Consider the following 19,107-nt stretch of genomic DNA (forward strand, 5'->3'; position numbering starts at 1 on the left):
TATACACACTTGATCATGGCTTATCTTTCCTCAGTCAGCAAGGGGAAATACACAATTTCTTGTTGGTAGAGAAAAAGCAATTTCCTGTTATACGCAAACAAGACACATGGTAGCTTTTATTCTTTCTAGAATAGGAAAGAATGATCAATAGCATGCCATATGGGAAGAGAAAGATGCTTTGTGCTTGTAAAAAAATTACTGCTGTGTTCAAATAAGTTTTTTTTACTCTCTAGCAAATTGACTTTTGGATTAAAATATGGACTTCTATTCTTTGCTGTTCCTGCCAGACCACAACATCCTCAAGAAAGAAAAAAAGTAAAGCAAATTTATTTTTTTCTGTGACCAAGATGTGAAAGGGACTGCCTGCATGGTACAGGAATAGTGTTTGAATTTTGCTGCGACAAATGGGAAGCTCAGAAGTTTGAGCTTTTAAGGTCTGAACATATGAGGCTACTTTTCTGGCTGTAACAGAGGTTAAGCTAATAAACACGGGGTCACTGGTGCTGGAAATGTAAAATGAGACAGCAAGTAACAAATGTTCCTCCTTCATTCCTTCCATCTGGACTTTAATAGAAAGCACACATGGAAGCTGAAGTCAGGAATTATTCAACTTCATTCCCCAGTACACTTCTCCAGTGTCTCAGGTCTCAAACGTTGACTGACATGTCCTAAACTTTCCATTTCTCCTTAATCAGCATGATAGAGTTCACCTTTGACAATGTCACCAAAGCTCTATCGTGTTCGGTTTGAATGCTTCTTTGGTGAAAGTGCAGCAATGGTATCAGCATTAGGTCCATCAGCTCAGTGCAAACACCTCTATCTCTGCCCATACACCAGACCAGCTTATCGCTCTCTACACACACACACACACACACACACACACACACACACACACACACACACACACACACACACACACACACACACACACACACACACACACACACACACACACACACAAATCTCCTATCAGTGCAATCAGATCTCCCAGCATCATTAGAGCTCTGTAAGTGGTCCTCGACTGTCATGGAATCCAGCTTTTTCATCGTGAAAACAACCTGCATTGCCTTTCACTTATCAGTCTGCATGTAATCGTATGCCTCTACTATATAGAGAGAATATAGCTCACAGAAATGTGATGTTCTGTAATAAAAACAGAGAAATTATGCCATTTGGGGTTGATTTTATAGTTGAATTAAAGAAGAAATACCATTAAGCTCTGGCAATGAAATCAGATCCAAGATTAATAATTACTTAATCTCATTATTATGAGAATGATTCAGTTGGTAATATAATATATAGTGCCGTGTGTTCTTAGGTTCTGGTTTCACACCTCACTGTCAATCCACCGATGGGAGAAATGCCAAGAGAATGCGTTAGGTGAGAGATCAGATTATGTGGCATTTGAGAGACCTTTAAGCTCACATTGCACATGCAGCAGTGAGACAGCACGTCTGCGTGTTTATGATTGCCAGACATATTCATTTGTTTGAATCTGCTAGGTGAACCCAGTGCTAGCCGTGACTGACTTCCTTTTGAAGCGCAGACATGCCAAGCAAAATAGAGTAGTGTGGCATAGACACTCATCAGCTCATCTGAGGCCAGTGGACGGTCGCAATGGGCATTCTGCATTCAGTTCATAGTAACAGGATGTCAGAGAGAGAAAACAATATCAGTAAGAGAGAAGAACTTCAGAACTATAGGAAGAAAGAGGAGAATCAAATGGAAAGTGTAATGGTCAGCTGAGCCACTCCTCCTAAATGAGCATTGCTCAAGAAGGCGATGACTTTCAAATCCATTTATGAAACAATAACAGTGGCTGTATACTTTGCCATCGATCCGAGCACACACCATTGAGCGGCGTTATGAGCTAGTCTGGAAATCCATCTCTGTTGGATGATTATGAGCTGCTTCATGGTGCTGGTTTCAGCAGCCCTGTCTGATTATGACCTTGGAAACCATGCAATCAATAAGCATCTACTTCTCAATGAGAGTTTCATAGTGTACTCATAGTTATAACGTTTTTAATTATGATTATTGGCATTTTTTTGGTCTTCAACGCAGACCAGTGCCCCATCCAGTAAATTGACTGCTTATCCGACCGGATTAAGAGGTATTTTCTCAACTTCATCATATTGATTTTTAATGAAGTTTGACTCACACCGGTGGAGAAATGATGCATTGTGTATACAGCATACCTCTGGGAGAGATATTTCTTAATTATCGACTCTTTCCCAGTATGAAACAAACTGTCAGGGCATTTTAATGGCATTTATTAAGGTGAATAGAGACGAGACAATACCAATTCATTCACCACAGTGGGCGACCTATATTAAGGCTGCGTCCCAGTGAAGGCAAGTGGTTTCCTTCCATGGGTGACGTGACCTACAAAACTAAGTCTGCTTGATGATTTCCTAGGAATAAACTGAGGAAGAGGTGTGGTTCCCCTTAACCGTTGTTCAATAGACTAAGGATAAATGTCATCTCTAATCATTGAATATGAAACTGAACGATGAACTGTAAAAGTCAACACAGCATATTTTACAGATAAAGTCAGATAAATGCAGATCCTTTTCCATTAACGAGTCATCACCACACTATCAGCCCTCTAAAGACAAGAAGAAACACCTAGATTTTTATCAGAATATTTTTTTTCTTATTTAATTGTAAAAAAAATATTATATATATATATATATATATATATATATATATATATATATATATATATATATATATATATATATTTCTTTTTTTTTAATATCAACTAATTTTGCCCCATCAACAGTTGTTTAAATATAATATGTTACTAATTACTATCTAGTTTAGAATAATATGTTTTGTACTTTGTAATCTTTTTTTGTGTATGTGTGTGTGTGTGTGTGTGTGACAAATATTCCTTTTATGTTTTATGCCTTTGTAGTATACATTTAATTGCAGCCAAATATGCCTCATTCCCAAACCACTAACATGCTAATTGCTTAATTATGTAAACGGCTACAACCTTCTAATTTAACAAATAGCGAGTAATCTCATTTGTTTGTGGCACATTGGTGTGGTGGAAAACTCGTTTTAACTGTCACTATATAATTTATGACTTACAAAAGTATTCATCTGGTCTCTGTGTGAGGTATTCTTCCTTTCAAATGCTCTAGTCAGCATTCAGCACTTAACACAACGCAGGACCAATTTAGATCACTGGCACTAAAAATGTGTGCCAGCAGGTTCACTCCCCATTGAAATTCTTCTCACATTAGACACACGGAAGCCAACTGGTCCAGCCAGAGTCTGAGAAAGTAACAAAGTATAAAAACTAGACCTGGCATGAGAAAGCAGCAGTCACATTGTGTCTGGTTTATCTGAAAGTGCCAGTAAGCAGCAGCATTAGCATACTGCTCTGAGCTCAGCACTGTATTGATGGAGCTAATAAAAGAGACTGCATGGCTTTGTCTATTTCTCGTTGTTCAAAATGCAAAAAATAAATAAATAATTTACAATCTAATGATAATATCTGCTCATTCTTTCTTACTCAAGCATATCCATCATTGGTGCAATGAAGCCAAACTGTCATCATAAAATTACATTAAAAAAAAAAAAATCATTAATTTACAGTCCACCCTTCACCAGGGGTTAAGGACAAATTCTTACAAAGACCAGCTTGGTCCTTCAGAGTCATTTTCTTTCTTCGATTCTTGTGGCAACAAGCCAGGCTTCAAAGTGAAAAAGCCAGCTACCCATCCAGAACTAAAACCGCAAAGCGACTCAAAGCAATTTTCTGCCTATTTTGCTGATTTAATCCCAGGGTTTAGATGTGAGGAACAAGGAGCGAGGTAGGTCCCGTTGCCCCCAAGGGTCCAGATCGGGAGTCTCCCATCATCGAGCCTCCCTTAAGCTCTCCATCAGAGAAGCGTTCATCCCTGCCTGTCTAATCACGGATGGGCGGCAGCCGTGGGATCCCTCTCGCTGAAGCTCATCTGTCAGTCCTGCTAATCACATGTCAAAGCCAGCTCTCCACTCACTAAACAGATCCTGGCAAGATATTACCTGCTATTGACCTTGCAAGCTGTAGCTTTGGGTCAGCCCCTCCAGCCTTGACAAAAATTTGATCTGTGTAACCACTTTGTATTGCTTTTTTGTTTCTGAAGGACTGCTCATGTCTTAACGGGGTGATGAATTGAGAAATCAACTTTCCCTTGAGCTTTTGATATATAAAAGGTCAAGATAATATAAGATTATCCTGTAAGTTTCAAACCTGAAAACTTCTTTGTTAGTCAAAGAAAAGCTTTTATAGACACCAGGCCCAGAAAACAATCGTGTGCTTCAAAAACACCTGTACAGAATAATAAGTACATCTAATTCAGTAGCCCCGTCCATCGACTGATCAAACTGTTCGGATTGCGCTAACCAGCAGCAATAAACATGCCGAAGAAGATAGCAAGATATTGTGGAAGAACACAGTCGCTGCATAAGCTTCCTTCGGATCCTAATATTAGGAATGAATATTAGGAATGATCCTAATATTAGGATATATGTTATACTTAATTTATTTTTAATGAAGTTCCAGCTCACATGGTGAAGACATTGTACGTTTGTTCGCTTCATTTCACTCCGGAATCATTTGTAAACAAGTCTCAGGTCGATGCTGGACTTGCAGAGATATTGAGATTAAAAATCAATGCTGTGCCTTCTATATGGAATGGTGCAACACACTTATGTGAGTAAAACTTCTTTTTTTATATGTAATCGTATCCTGGGGCTATGTGTTTTCCAGACGAGCTACCAAAACGTAAGCCCGTCGGCAGGCCGGTGGATCTCAAATAGTAAATTAATATTCCTTTCTTGATCTGGGCTCGCGACTGCGTGTGCGCGCGCAGTTCGGGCTTATATCCACCTATCGGGCGGGCCAAGTAATACAAAAATAATTCCAATTAATCGCGGGTGGATGAGAAAGAAATCATTGTGTTTGTTTGATAAAGACGTTCACGAGCCCTGTGATCTAGAGAATCATTCTGGTTGCCGCTTTCAAAACAATTTCTCCCTCGTGAACTGAACTGACAGGTGAGCTGAAGCTCATTAAATATGCAAATCTTCTCCAATCCTAGCCTCGGGCGTTTACTTCCAAGTCTCCAGTGCGGCATGCCCATCAAAACACAGCGTTCTGGAGAGAGCCTCAAAACCAGTGTAGAAAATAGCCTATTACTTATCAGTTATGATGTTTTTGAATGTAAAAACCAGACAAGTGCCATTATTTGACCTCAGACAACAGTATAAAAAAATTATAAAAGCCAGTTCATGACACCTTTAAAGAGATAGTTTACCCCCCAAAAATGATTTTTGTCGTCTTTTACTCCCACTCATGTTGTTCCAAATCTGACTTCAGATGAAAATAACAAATAAATAAAAAATTGAATTGACCGATTTATTTTCTTTTTATGGACAAAAAACATTTATCCAAATATTTTTGAAATTCTGACAGAATTTTCAGAATTGAATCTCTATTGTCATAACAAATTTTTTTTATTTGATGCTTGAAATCTAATGAAAATTATTCAGCTAAAAGGTCAATTGGGATTAAATGTTAAAAAGGGCTAGATAAGGTGCGACCTGGAAGACACTCATAAATGTTCCAAATTTGACATATATATTGGGTGTTTTATGGTATTGAAAAAGTCACTATGTCAGCACTTTTGGAAGTCGGTTATTTCCATCTTAAATGGATCCCATTTGGTTTTCATAACTTTCAGAAAAACAACTGTATGGAAAACTGAATCTGCAATCCTGTTATTGGCAAGTATGTGACCATGTGACATGCACATCAGGACTCTTTAAACACTGACATCCTCAATCTCCTACAGCACAGTAACTTGCTTGAAAGGGTTTTAGAGCCATTTCCATTTTACTTTAATTAAATTTTTAACAGACCAATGCACTTAGTAAATGACAAGCCTCTTGAGCCCTGCAAAAACCATACTTTTAACTCCTTTTAATGAGAAAAGTATTGTGTTTTAATGCGAAACTCTGCTGCTGTCTGGAGAATGGTCAAAGACAGCTAACTTTTATGAGAAGCGTGAACTCTGAACACCCACGCTAGAGGAAGTGCTGCAGATGGTCTCCTCCACGCGAGTATTAATCTGTCAGCATGGGCTGTGGGCAGAGCGTCAGAGAGGAGAGTACGCTCCTCAGATTCAGGTGTTGCCTGCTGTGTGTCATGGCAGCCTGTCATAGGAAACGCTGCTGGAGCCTCGCTCCTGAGCTGAAGTATGCCTTGCTTTTATTGGCCAGAGTTGATCTTTGTGGAAGCCAAGGCAACCAAAACCTGAGTTGTTCTTAGTGTCTATCTTCCCTGCAGTGTTGCTGACTGCCATGTGTGCTTAATTGTTTTGGATTTTTTTCCAGTAATGTTATTCTGAATATGAACACTGCCTGCTGTGATATGATTTACTTTAAATATCATTCATTCTAGTTGGAAAGAGTATACAAGTCAAGAGTTAAAACATCTAATTTCCCTTTTCTTTATTTCTGTTGTCTATAGCATCAGTTCCTGTGAGAAGTCAATCCATCATCCTAATCTTTTTTTTGTTTTTTTGTTTTTGGAAAGGTTGTGATAATAGCTTGTAATAACTGCTTTTCATTGTTTCTGTCTAGATGTTAGCTAACTGCATGATTTGTATAACTGAACATTTTGGAATATGGACATTACTGTTCACAGTAACTTCTGATAACAGATCATTCTACATCAATCTACATGGTTCCCACTGCAATGTAAAAAAGAAAACAAATCAGGTTTCCAATTGAACATTTTCTAGTGATTGATCAGATCTAAATTTTTCAGTTGGCCAAATTAATTCACAGAAATTCAATTAGTCACTAGAAAGTTTTCAATTGGAAACATTTTATTTTTTTAGGTCCAATTTTTTAAAGTGTAATACCTCCGGACCCACACATTTAATTGTTTTTATTAGTTTTATTAATATTGATTTACATTTATTAAAAAAGTATTAATACTATTTAAACTTAACTGTGTATAGTTTTAAATTGTGTTTTAGAAATATTGCTTTTGAAGCATTTTGAATGATCCGCCCATGTTTTTAAAATTCATCAAATGACAGAATTGTTCATTAGTAGCCCAATTCGGACTGTAATTGTTTCTCACATGGACATCTCTGAAAAAAAAAAGATGATAAAACTTCATTGATAAACCTCTTTGATAAAACTCGTGCATTTGGATGGCGATTTATTCATGGTGGAGTAGCCAGTTTAGTGAGCCGCACCTGGGAACACTGCTCACGTGGTCAGTCGAATGACTGTTTACTGCTGTAAAATGTAATATTCTTGGAATATTAAAATTAATATTTAATTTAATAATAGGAAATTATGAATGATTTAATTATTTAAATCTATTTAAAACGAAGATGTAATTTTAAAAATGGGAGAAAACCACTGACATTCTGGACTCAGACGGATATAAAATCGCAGCCCCTGTCAATTATGAAAAATACCTTACGACCTCCACGAGAAACAATTACCGTCAGGACTATTGATGTAATGTGTGTGTGTGTCATTTTCCAATTGTAAGGGTAAGTGCAATCAAATCTCTATCTGTTCACACTGGAAATGCATGTGGAATGAAATGTGTACATACCGGTAATCTAAGTGACTGTTGTATTTTTTTCTTTTTTTCTTCTCAGGATAAAACCCACCTCCAGTACCCTGAAATAGTTTGAACATTAACACCAGTAAGAAGAGTCCAGCGAGATCAAATCACAATGGGGATGCGAGGTCTGCTACTGGCCTCTGTGGCAGTAGCCATTTTAGTTCATCTTTCTAGTGCTGGCCTGGTTAAAAGAGTAATTAGACACAGGAGAGAATCACTGTCACCAACCACTGAGAACTTGACCCTCCCAAGTCCTGACCATCCTGTGGTTTTCAACCATGTGTATAACATCAACGTTCCCTCTGGATCCATGTGCTCGGTGGATTTGGATTCACCAGGAACAACCGAAATGAAGCCAAAATCAGAACAATCTGACCAGCACATAGAACACACAATGGACGGGGAGAATCAGATCGTTTTTACACATAGGATTAACATCCCTAAGCAAGCTTGCGGATGTGATAACCACATGCCTGACCTGAAGGACCTTCTTAACAGGCTGGAAATGCTGGAAGCAGAGGTATCCAGTCTAAGGGAGCAGTGTACCAGTGGAACAAGCTGCTGTGGTGCTCAGGTTGCAGGTGAGCCCAAACATAACAGATGTTTTCACTCTAAAAAATGCTGGGTTAAAAACATCTCAAGTTCGGTTGAAAATGGACAAACTCAGAAATTGGGTTGTTTGAACCCAGGGAATGGACCAATTCAAACAACCAAATTTCTGGGTTTGTCCATTTTCAACCCAACTTGGGTTGTTTTTAACCCAGAATTTTTTAGAGTGTTGGCAGTCCATTAGGAGGCTGAGTCTCAATACAACTGTATTCAAAAGAAACATAACAAAGCTGAATAACATGCATAACACGGATGCCTATAATATATATATATATATATATATATATATATATATATATATATATATATATATATATATATATATATATATATATATATATATATATATTAGGGCCGGGACTCGATTAAAAAAATTAATCTAATTAATTAGAGGCTTTGTAATTAATTAATCGAAATTAATCGCATTTTAATTGCATATAAATATTTGACCTGGAACAATGAGAAGTAGCCCAATTTTTCACATGAATTTTTAGCATACCATTGAATGACTGAATACATAAGCTTAATCAACAAAATATTGTTTATTTATTTCAGTCCAGGAGACCAGTGCAATGTTTGCCATTAAGTGTAGCAAAAGCATATTTGTGATATTTGAGGCTCGATGTGCTGCGGTGATACGCTAATTCCTTGTTGTATAGCAGGGGTGTCCAATCCTGCTCCTGGAGGGCCACTGTTCTGCTGAGTTTTTAAGCAATTAAAAAATTAAACACACCTGTACCAGCTCATTAAGGTCTTATTAGGCATACTAGAAACTTTAGCAGTGTATTGAGGCAAGCTGGAGCTAAACTCTGCAGGACGTCAGTGGCCCTCCAGGACCGACTTTGGATACCCCTGTTGTATAGCTTGCACACAACCATGCTCTTGTCGACGCTTCCATCATTTCGTTTTTTAAAACTAAATTTCCCATCCACGGGGCCAAGCAAAGCGGTCTCATCAGCTTCTTCGTTCATGTTCACTATGGTTTGTTGTTGTCATGGTTGTTGTCGTGACTCATGCAAGGGGGTAATCTAGCGCTCGGAAAGCGTTCCACCCCTAGGGGCTGCCATTGCTAACCAAGCCATCACCTGCTGTTAGCATCCCATTGACTCCCATTCATTTTTGAGTCACTTTGACAGTGAATAACTGTACATCAGAGGCGTTTAAAGACTCCATTTGTCCATTGTATATTTCTAAAGAAACACGACAATGTATAAAAGGCTCAATTACCTTGTATCTTACACTATCGCCCCGCAGAAGCTGTTTTTGTAAAAATAGGCTAACGATTGCGTCATAACCAACGCGACCCTGTCGCGCAGTAGAGAAATTACCGTATAGACCTAAGGAGACGCTCGCAGGCAATCTTTTACTGTCTATGAGGCAGTCGGGGGGACGTGGAGACATGTCCTGGAGACTAGTCTGATAAAGTCAAGGGGGAAGAATGGGAAGAAGCCCATAGTGAGCCAAAAGCAACGGGAGAAAATATTTAAACAACGTGATTCAGCTTTCGCTTTCCACAACTACTAGAAGACCTACAGCTGTCAGACAGGAGGCTCACGTCACATCTACGTCCTCAAGCTCAGTCTGAGCCTGCGCAGTTCGCTCAGCCATCAGGAAGTGAGTGCCCCTAGGTTGACTTCATTATTTCGCCGTAGACGTCAATGGGATCGCTGTGTCCATTTCTTTTACTGTCTATGGACTCATGAGCGCTAGTTGGTGTTCCAGTATAATCGGTCCGTCAAAACTCATTCATTGACAAACGTTCCGCGGGGCAAAAATAAGTGCGATTATTTTTTTTATTTTTTTTGCGTAATTAATTAACGCGTTAAAGTCCCGTAGTTAATTAATCTTAATTAACGCGTTAAAGTCCGCGTTAAACGCGTTAAATAATAAAATATATATATATTATTTATTTTTATTTATTTATTTATTTATTTTTCATACGTGGTAGCCCAGTTTTAATCACTATATGAATGTTAGTAGAGGCTGGCAGCAAAATGTTCCACGTATTGCTAAAGTCTGCTTGTGGTGAAGAGAAAATTTAGCCAAAATGTAGATGAAATATAAATTAATTAAGGATCTCAAAACACGAGACTGAATGATGGCCATATTGAATAATTATCAAAACTTATTACAGATATTAAGGGTATCGCCTTTGAGGTTTGTATACGTGAGCATAATAATTAAACATAAAATTCAAACATGCTGCAATCTATTATTGGTTTGAACAAGATTCATTTGCTTATCAACCTCCCCAAAAAGTCCTTCTTTGACAGTATATATAGATATTTTGATTCATTTCATCCTCTCAAGCGACTCGGGCCATTACTTTGTCTTTTATCATGGGCTGAAACCTTTGAAAAACAAAATAAGTGGTTTCATATAGACAATGTTTTCAAACCATAATAAAACAGTTATTTTTAGTAAACCGAAAACATGATGCTCAATCAGTATACTGTACAATTCCCAGCCCTACCTAAACCAGCATGAATGTGTTTTTCATCAGAAGCCAAAAATGACTAAAACTCTCTTTTTCTCAGGTGAAGTTACAACCAAACCCTACTGCAGTGGCCGTGGCAACTACAGCACTGAGACCTGCAGCTGTTTGTGTGAGCCCGGTTGGAAGGGGGTCAACTGCTCTGAGCCAGAGTGCCCGAACTTCTGCCAAGATCAAGGCCGTTGTGAGGATGGCAAGTGTGTCTGCTTTGAGGGCTTCGGCGGGGAGGACTGCAGTATCGAGCTGTGTCCTGTAGATTGCGGTGAAAATGGAGAGTGCATCGACGGGGCTTGCCTCTGCGAGGAGGGCTTCATTGGTGAAGACTGCAGTTTAACTAACTGCCTGAACAACTGCCTTGGCAGAGGGCGCTGTGTGGATGATGAATGTGTATGCGACGAGCCTTGGACAGGGTTCGACTGCTCCGAGCTCATCTGTCCTAACGACTGCTATGACCGTGGCCGCTGTGACAATGGAACCTGCTATTGTGATGAGGGCTTTACTGGGGAGGACTGTGGGGAGCTTACCTGTCCCAAAAACTGCAACCACCGTGGCAGGTGTGTCAATGGACAGTGTATCTGCAATATCGGCTACAGTGGAGACGACTGCTCCAAGCTCATCTGTCTCAATGACTGCAATCAGAGAGGTCACTGCTTCAATGGAAAGTGCATATGTGACCCCGGGTTCGAGGGTGAAGACTGCAGTATTCTCTCCTGCCCCGACAACTGCAATGGCCGAGGACAGTGCGTCAATGGTGAGTGTCTTTGTGATCCTGGGTATGAAGGTGATGACTGCTCAGAGCTCTCCTGCCTTAATAATTGTCACGATCGTGGCCGATGCATCAACGGGAAGTGCATATGCAAACTAGGCTTTGCTGGAGAAGACTGCAGCATTAAAACCTGCCCCAATGACTGCCATGGACATGGAAAGTGTGTAGACGGCAAGTGCATTTGCCATGATGGCTTTGCTGGAGATCATTGCGGTGTCAAGACCTGCCCCCATCACTGCCATGGCCGTGGACAGTGTGTGGACGGCAAGTGTGTTTGCCACTATGGCTTTGCTGGAGAAGACTGCAGCATCAAAACCTGTCCCAATGACTGCCATGAACGTGGACAGTGTGTAGATGGCAAGTGTATTTGCCATGATGGTTTTGCTGGACAAGACTGCAGCATCAAGACCTGCCCCAATGACTGCCATGAACGTGGACAGTGTGTGGACGGCAAGTGTGTTTGCCATTTTGGTTTTGCTGGACAAGACTGCAGCATCAAGACCTGCCCCAATGACTGCCATGAACGTGGACAGTGTGTGGACGGCAAGTGTGTTTGCCACACAGGCTTTACAGGCCATGACTGCAGCCAGTTGACTTGCCCCAGTGACTGCCATAACCGTGGACAATGTGTAAATGGCCAGTGCGTGTGTAACAGCGGCTTCACTGGGGAGGACTGTGGTACAAAGACGTGTCCCGACAACTGTTTGGACCGTGGCTACTGTGAAGATGGAAAGTGCGTCTGCTTTGAAGGTTACACTGGTGTGGACTGCTCTGTTCTGACCTGCCCAGAAAACTGCAATGACCAAGGCCAATGCCTGAATGGAATGTGTATATGTGATTTAGGCTTCACTGGCGACGACTGCTCTGAAAGTAAGTCACTATAATTCACACCAAATATATACACATGTATAGCTTATACTTACAGTTTTGACTATTAGCAAACTTTCTCAAAGATGAAGCAGAGGAAAATTTAATTGTGTATTAAAGGGTTAGTTCAACCAAAAATGTAATTTTTGTCATTAATTATTCACCCTCATGTCGTTCCAAACCCATAAGATCTTTGTTCATCTTCGGAACACAAATTAAGATATTTTTTATGAAATCTGAGAGCTTTCTGACCCCACATAGACAGCAACACAATAACCACATTCAAGGCCCAGAAAGGTAGTTAAGACATTGTCCATTAGATTTTTTGCGCAGAAAAAGTATTCTCCTCTTCATGAAATCCAGTGAACCACTGGAGTCACAAGGACTATTTTACAACGTAATGGTTCTGGACCTTGAAAGTGGTCATTGTGTTGCTGTCTATGTAGGGTCAGAAAGCTTTCAGATTTCATTAAAAAGATCTTAATTTGTGTTCCCAAGATGAACAAAGGTCTAATGGGTTTGAAACAACATGAGGGTGAGTAATTAATAATAGAGTTTTCATTTTTGGGTTAAATACCCCTTTATGCTTTCAATGTTAGTGACATTAACAAAAAAAGACTGTTGTTTACAGTTATATGACAGTTAATATCCAGAGAGACACAAAAGAAGCCAAATGTATATGTAACGGTTTATATAACGGTTTTCAAACAGATTTCCTGAGCACTCCTCCATCTCTGCCATTGGTCAGACAAACCCATAGTTCCGCCCCAAACTCATATAATTTGTTGAGCCAGTTGGTTAGCCATTAGGCAATGTTTATACATTTGAGGATATCAACCTATGATTGACTTAGATGTCTCTGTGCATTAAGCTGCCATTGGATAAAGCATTTATCTTAACAATTCTCTTTCCCATAAACTGTGGCACAATATCAAGGAGATGTTGTTTTCTAAGTTCTGCATGTTATCTTTTGACTCAGAGGTTCTTGACTAAGATGACGTCAATAATTTGATGTGTTTCAATCCACAGTCTCCCCACCCAGAGACCTTACAGTTACTGAAGTCGATCCAGAAACAGTGGACCTCGCTTGGGTCAATGAGATGCTTGTAACGGAGTATCTTATCACATACGTGCCTACGGCTCCTGGTGGTTTAGAGATGGAAATGAGAGTCTCTGGTGAAAAGAAGACAGCCACTATTAGGGAGCTCGAGCCTGGTATAGAGTACCTAATCAGTGTCTTTGCTGTCCTGAACAGCAAGATGAGTGTCCCTGTCAGTGCCAGAATAGCCACACGTAAGTCACACATCATCTAATGCTTGGGAAAATGTCTTATTTTGTCCTGAGTATACTGTGCTAAGATGTTCTATCTTACAATCAGATCTCCCTGAACCTGAGGGTCTGAAATTTAAATCGGTTAAGGAGACTACGGTGGAGGTTGAGTGGGACCCCTTGAACATTCCGTTTGATAGCTGGAACCTCATCTTCAGAAACACAGTGAGTGTCCTGGCATCATCCATAGAGCTGTGATCCAAAAGTGTATCATTGCCCTCATATTTTCTCTTACAAATGGTAATATATAAGGACTGTTCTGTTTGCAAGTAATAGTTTAAAATGAGAAGCTTCAAAGGTGTCCAATGGAAAATAGCTGAGTGGTGCCACTAAGCAAAAAGCTACTGTCGAGAAGTCTGCGGTTTTGCAAGACAAAAACCTCTAAGAAGCCCCTGGCAACAGCATGTGTGACCATGTGCCACAGAACTGTTTATTGTCTCTGTAATTCGTTTTTTTTTTCTTTCTCAAAGGCTTATGCAAACTCTCAAAAACAGCACCATTAGAACATGCAAACCTCCCCTACATCTCTCTTTCAAAACACAGCTTGGCAGTCGCATTCACACATCAAGTTTAGAGATGTCGATGCCAAAATAACCCTCACTGTGAAGTGAAACACTCATCCAAGTAGAATCAGCTAAAAGACCAAAGTGTTTACTCTCAGGACACCCTCTCATTACCCTGTAGCTCATAGGAGCTTGACTTTATTTCCCTGAGGTTTCCTTTGATGATTTGTGGTGTTTTTTTATTATGTGTCTTTTATGTGGTCTTTTATTAACTAACAGAACCTTTGACCAGTGATCTGATTTAATATATTCACCAATTCAATTCACCAAAAAATCTGTTTTTCAATGGCAGAAAGAAGAAGATGGAGAGATTTTGAACTCTCTCAACCCTCCTGAGACCACCTTTGAGCAGTCTGGTCTTGGACCTGGACAAGAGTATGAAGTTAAGCTTGAGGTCATAAAGAACAACACCCGTGGACCCCCAGCCAGCAAGAACGTTGTCACAAGTAAGCAGCTGTCAACAGTAATTAACAGGCCGTCATGGCCAGTCTGCTCTTTTTCAGGCCTTTTGATTTTGATTTTGAAAAGAGACAGGATGTCTTACCTGAAATTAGAAAGAACAGTCAGCATTTTATATTAATTGGCAGTTATTTGCAGTGCAAGGTGTTGCTGAAAATTGCAATTTTTGCAAGTTAGAGTAACTGGCAATGTAAGTTCTAGTCCCTTAAGACCTTATTTTGCAAAATGTTAGTGCTTGCCATTTGCTACTTATGTGTATTACTACTACACCGGATCAACTACAATACACTACCATTCTAAAGTAAATTTTATTTGTTTGTTTGGAAAAAAAATCCATCTTTTATTCATCAAGGATGCATTAAATTGCTCAAAAGTGACAGATAAGATTTCTATTTCAAAATAATTGCTGTTCTTTTTCATTCTTTTTCATTTTTCATCAAAAAAAATTTCCACAAAAATATTAAGCAGCACAACCATTTTTGACCAGACATTTACATCTGAGATTTGGAACAGGCTTAAACAAATTAAGTTACAGTGACATCTTTATACATTTTAAGGTCTTAGTAATGATATTAAAAATATATTTTAATTTGATACTTTTATTTATAGTTTTTGTGATATATTTTGTCATCTTCCCAGAAGTGGACAAAGTATGCAATTTCATTACTTGAGTAAAAGTAAAAGTACTGCTGGTAAAGACGCTGTGAAAGTTGTAAAAACAACTCAGGTAGTTTTTCCTCAGGTAAAAGTACAGAAGTAATTGTTTTCAAAAGTACTTAAGTATTAAAAGTACATTTCCTTTTTTATGTCAACGTACTATTTTATTATTGTTGTAAAAATGAACACTATACCATCATGGTTTAAGCCAGTCAGTGATGCTCCATCCGACATGATAGTATACGACTAACTTAAACTAATTTAAATACTTGTATAAAAGTAACAAAGCTCTTTACAATGCTGCTTTCACTTTAAGGTAGAATGCACAGATCCTATACACTGATACACATCTGATATTCTCCCAACTGTTTACATTAACTTAAGACAAAATCAACTTTGTTAATGTGAATACTCACCAAAATGAACATTTTGACATCTGTTTTCTTCCATTTTGCTATAAACTATAAATCAGTGTTCAAAAAATGCTGGGAAATCATTGAACTTCACTTGACCCTACAAGAGTGATTCCTGAAAGGCTTTCTGTAAAAACCCAAACACCTTTTAGAGAAGAAAAAAATAATCCACCGACTTTCAAAGCTGCTACAGAAACGGCTTTCGACTTTGAGGACCCTGATAGAAATGTAGTGGAGTAAAAAGTACGATATTTGTCTTTCAAATGTAGTGAAGATAAAGTTTCCAAAAAAATTATTCTTAAGTACAGATACTCAAAAAGTGTACTTAAGTACACCACTCAAGTAAATGTACTTAGTTACTGTCCACCTCTGCATCTTCCTATATCAGTATGAAACTAAAATATCATTCTAAATAACATTAACATTTTTGAATTGCACCATATTTCTGAGTACCACAGAAAGGGACATTGCAAATCCTCTTTGACAGTAGATGATTTGCTTTTAAATGATTGTAAGATAAGGGTTTACTCTTGAATGGTGTACTACATATTATCATTTTGACATTTCCCAAACATCCGTTCACTTTTATCAATAGCTTCTTTTAGGAAACCCTTCAGATTATAGCCCTATTGGGAAGAGATGTGCTGTTATAACATTGGCCACTTATACAGTTAGTGCAAGTAACCAGTCTCCCTTTCACAACAAGCTGATTTTGCTGTCTTACAAATGTCTAAAAAAATCTCCCAGCATGCCTCTAACGCTCCATCTACTCCATTTCTTCGACTTGTGCCACATAGGATTTGCATTAAAGGAGGACTAATTGCTCAAAGTGAGTTCTCTCCTCACTCTCAGTGTGTGGGAGGCACCACTCAGCAACATGAGAGGCTGTCCTCCCGTGAGATAACCGGTGCATTGGAGCATCTCGCATGCACAAATCTGCTCTAAGCTGCATGCAGTTCCTCTATATTATCTTACATTCACATAAGTATCTGCTCTCACTGCACATGCTAATGTGACAAACTGATTTTACCATGAAAATAAACATAAATAGTTGTTTTATGTTCCTTTTTTTTAGTCTTGGAGAAGGTGTACAGGTAAAATACCCATCTATTTGTCAGAAAATAGATATGAATGCATCTGTATAATAGCGAATAGTGGGGGTTTTGAGTCCAAACTGGGGTCCTGGGACCCCCTGGAGTTATGGTTTTATTTTAAAGGGGGAAAACATGTACAAGTGTGTATTTTTACCAAATACATTTTGTGCATTTTACCAAATATGTATTTTTACTTTCCTTTGGCATTTTTCTTGATCAACTGAAAAACTTTTTTTTTTTTCCAGATATTATTTTTACTTAATTTACTATTTTTATTATTTCTTTTGGTTTAGGCACTGTGAAAATGTAATTTTAAAAAAACAAACAAACAACGTATTACTATTAAATGAACAGTGAACCCAATTCATATTTTTCTTAAATAGTATAAATGGTAGCCTAGAAAACTAGACGCAGCCTAGCGGCAGCAAATCTAATCTGCCGCGAGTGTCGTCTAGCAACTCTCAATACAGTTCTGAGCTGTAAAAGCCAAACTCTGGTCAGGCCAATCACATCGTGTATAGAGTCGGTGGGCGGGGCTTAACATGACAGCAGAGTTGCGCTTTCGTGCTACTAGTAAACACAGAAACTGGCGAACGGCAGTCTTTCGAATCAGTTTTGACCGTGGCTCTGGAAGACTTGGAGTTAAGCTTTTCTTTGAGAAAAGAATAACGAACGGCACTGAAGTCACTCTTAAAAAGGGAAGATATGTTCTGAGTTTTTTGCCGACCGGATGCAGCGAAAGTTTAATCTATCAACTAGCTCCGCTTCACGTTGCTCTGGTTGGTTGTAGCTTTATCCAATTGTGTGCAGAGGGAGTTTTAAAGATAACCGTTTATCCCACCCCTCCGATTGAGCCCTGTCAATGGTGAGTTTCCAGACCAAAAATCTTGATTTGGGTCTGGCTTGTCAGGCTATATAAATGGGTCTTTTTGAATAAAAATGTTTAGCTGTCATTGTATTTTATGTGGACGATCATCATATTTTGATGTCCTTGATATCAAAAAGTGTATAGCAGTTGTTTTGGATCATCTGTTTGCATAGATATTCCCAATCTGTAGCTTTTTTCTGAGCTGTCACACACGTCTCCTCTCATCCGCAGTGATTGATCCTCCCAGCCAGGTGGATGTGCGTGATGTGACGGACACTACAGCTCTCATCACCTGGTTTCAGCCTGTCGCTCAGGTGGATGGGATCTCTGTGTCCTACGGCCCAAATGCAGATTCAGACAGGAACACGGTCGATCTTTCCTCCATAGAAACCCAGTATCATCTGGTTGAGCTGAACCCGGACACTGAGTATGAGGTCTCTCTCATGGCCCGCAGGGGAGAGATGACCAGCTTTCCCATCTATGAGACCTTCACCACAGGTATGAACTAGGAATACAACAACTAGGAATCCTTTCAAACCATCATAAAGTGAAAATTTAGTCTGCTTTAGCAAGTCTACTGATTACTGTGGTGTACTTAGACCTGCATTGAAGCAATTTTGTCCGTCATGCCCTGGAGAATAACTGTACAATTACAAGAAGAATTTTCTTTCATCCACATGTTAACGTGTTTCAGACCTGGATGCCCCAAAGCACCTCAAGGCAGTTGAGCAGACAGATGAGAGTATAACTCTGGAGTGGAAAAACAGCAGAGCCAACGTCCTCAATTACCGTGTTAAATACGGCCCACTTTCTGGAGGGGAGCACGGAGAACTGGTCTTCTCCAGCGGCCCACGAGACACCACTCAGGCTAAAATCACTGGTGAGAGGCCAGTTTGAATTACACAATAATCCCTCTCTAGAGATTACAAACCACATCAAATACAAACAGATCACAGAGATTAAAAAACTATGTATGAAAACAAAAAGATGAGGCAGTGGAGTAGTTTTCAGTAAACCCATTTTATTTTATTACTTGAAAACTAGCCATCCGCATATCCTCATGATAGAAATTTAGTTTGCAGGTGTTGAAGTGCTGGAAGTCATATTTTCAAAAAGCATGGTCTTAAAAAGGATTTAAAACAATTGGAAAGCTATTGTAGGTCTGAATAGATATAGGCTAATTTAAAGTTTTCCTAAACATAACTTATAGTATTTACCACTTATTTCCAAATGAGCCCCTTTGTTTCAAAATGTTTACACAGCTAAAGTGGAATGAGATGCTACCCTTTTTGTTGATAATGCCTTATTCATGCCTTAAATGAAATAACACTGGTGCT

At 39.1% G+C, this 19,107-nt stretch overlaps 1 protein-coding gene across 1 annotated transcript in view; it reads left to right on the forward strand.

Annotated features, from left to right (window-relative positions):
* tncb (tenascin Cb) overlaps nucleotides 1-19,107 on the forward strand; it is a 41,162-nt gene that overhangs the window by 3,303 nt on the left and 18,752 nt on the right. Inside the window, exons 2-8 of the mRNA XM_067438904.1 lie at nucleotides 7,686-8,232; nucleotides 10,798-12,390; nucleotides 13,417-13,680; nucleotides 13,766-13,881; nucleotides 14,572-14,725; nucleotides 18,002-18,268; nucleotides 18,465-18,650. Coding sequence (XP_067295005.1) covers nucleotides 7,764-8,232; nucleotides 10,798-12,390; nucleotides 13,417-13,680; nucleotides 13,766-13,881; nucleotides 14,572-14,725; nucleotides 18,002-18,268; nucleotides 18,465-18,650 — 3,049 coding nt within the window. The 5' untranslated portion in view covers nucleotides 7,686-7,763. The remainder of the gene's footprint in view (nucleotides 1-7,685; nucleotides 8,233-10,797; nucleotides 12,391-13,416; nucleotides 13,681-13,765; nucleotides 13,882-14,571; nucleotides 14,726-18,001; nucleotides 18,269-18,464; nucleotides 18,651-19,107) is intronic.

Source organism: Pseudorasbora parva, chromosome 3, assembly GCF_024679245.1.
Source record: "Pseudorasbora parva isolate DD20220531a chromosome 3, ASM2467924v1, whole genome shotgun sequence".
NCBI lineage: Eukaryota > Metazoa > Chordata > Actinopteri > Cypriniformes > Gobionidae > Pseudorasbora > Pseudorasbora parva.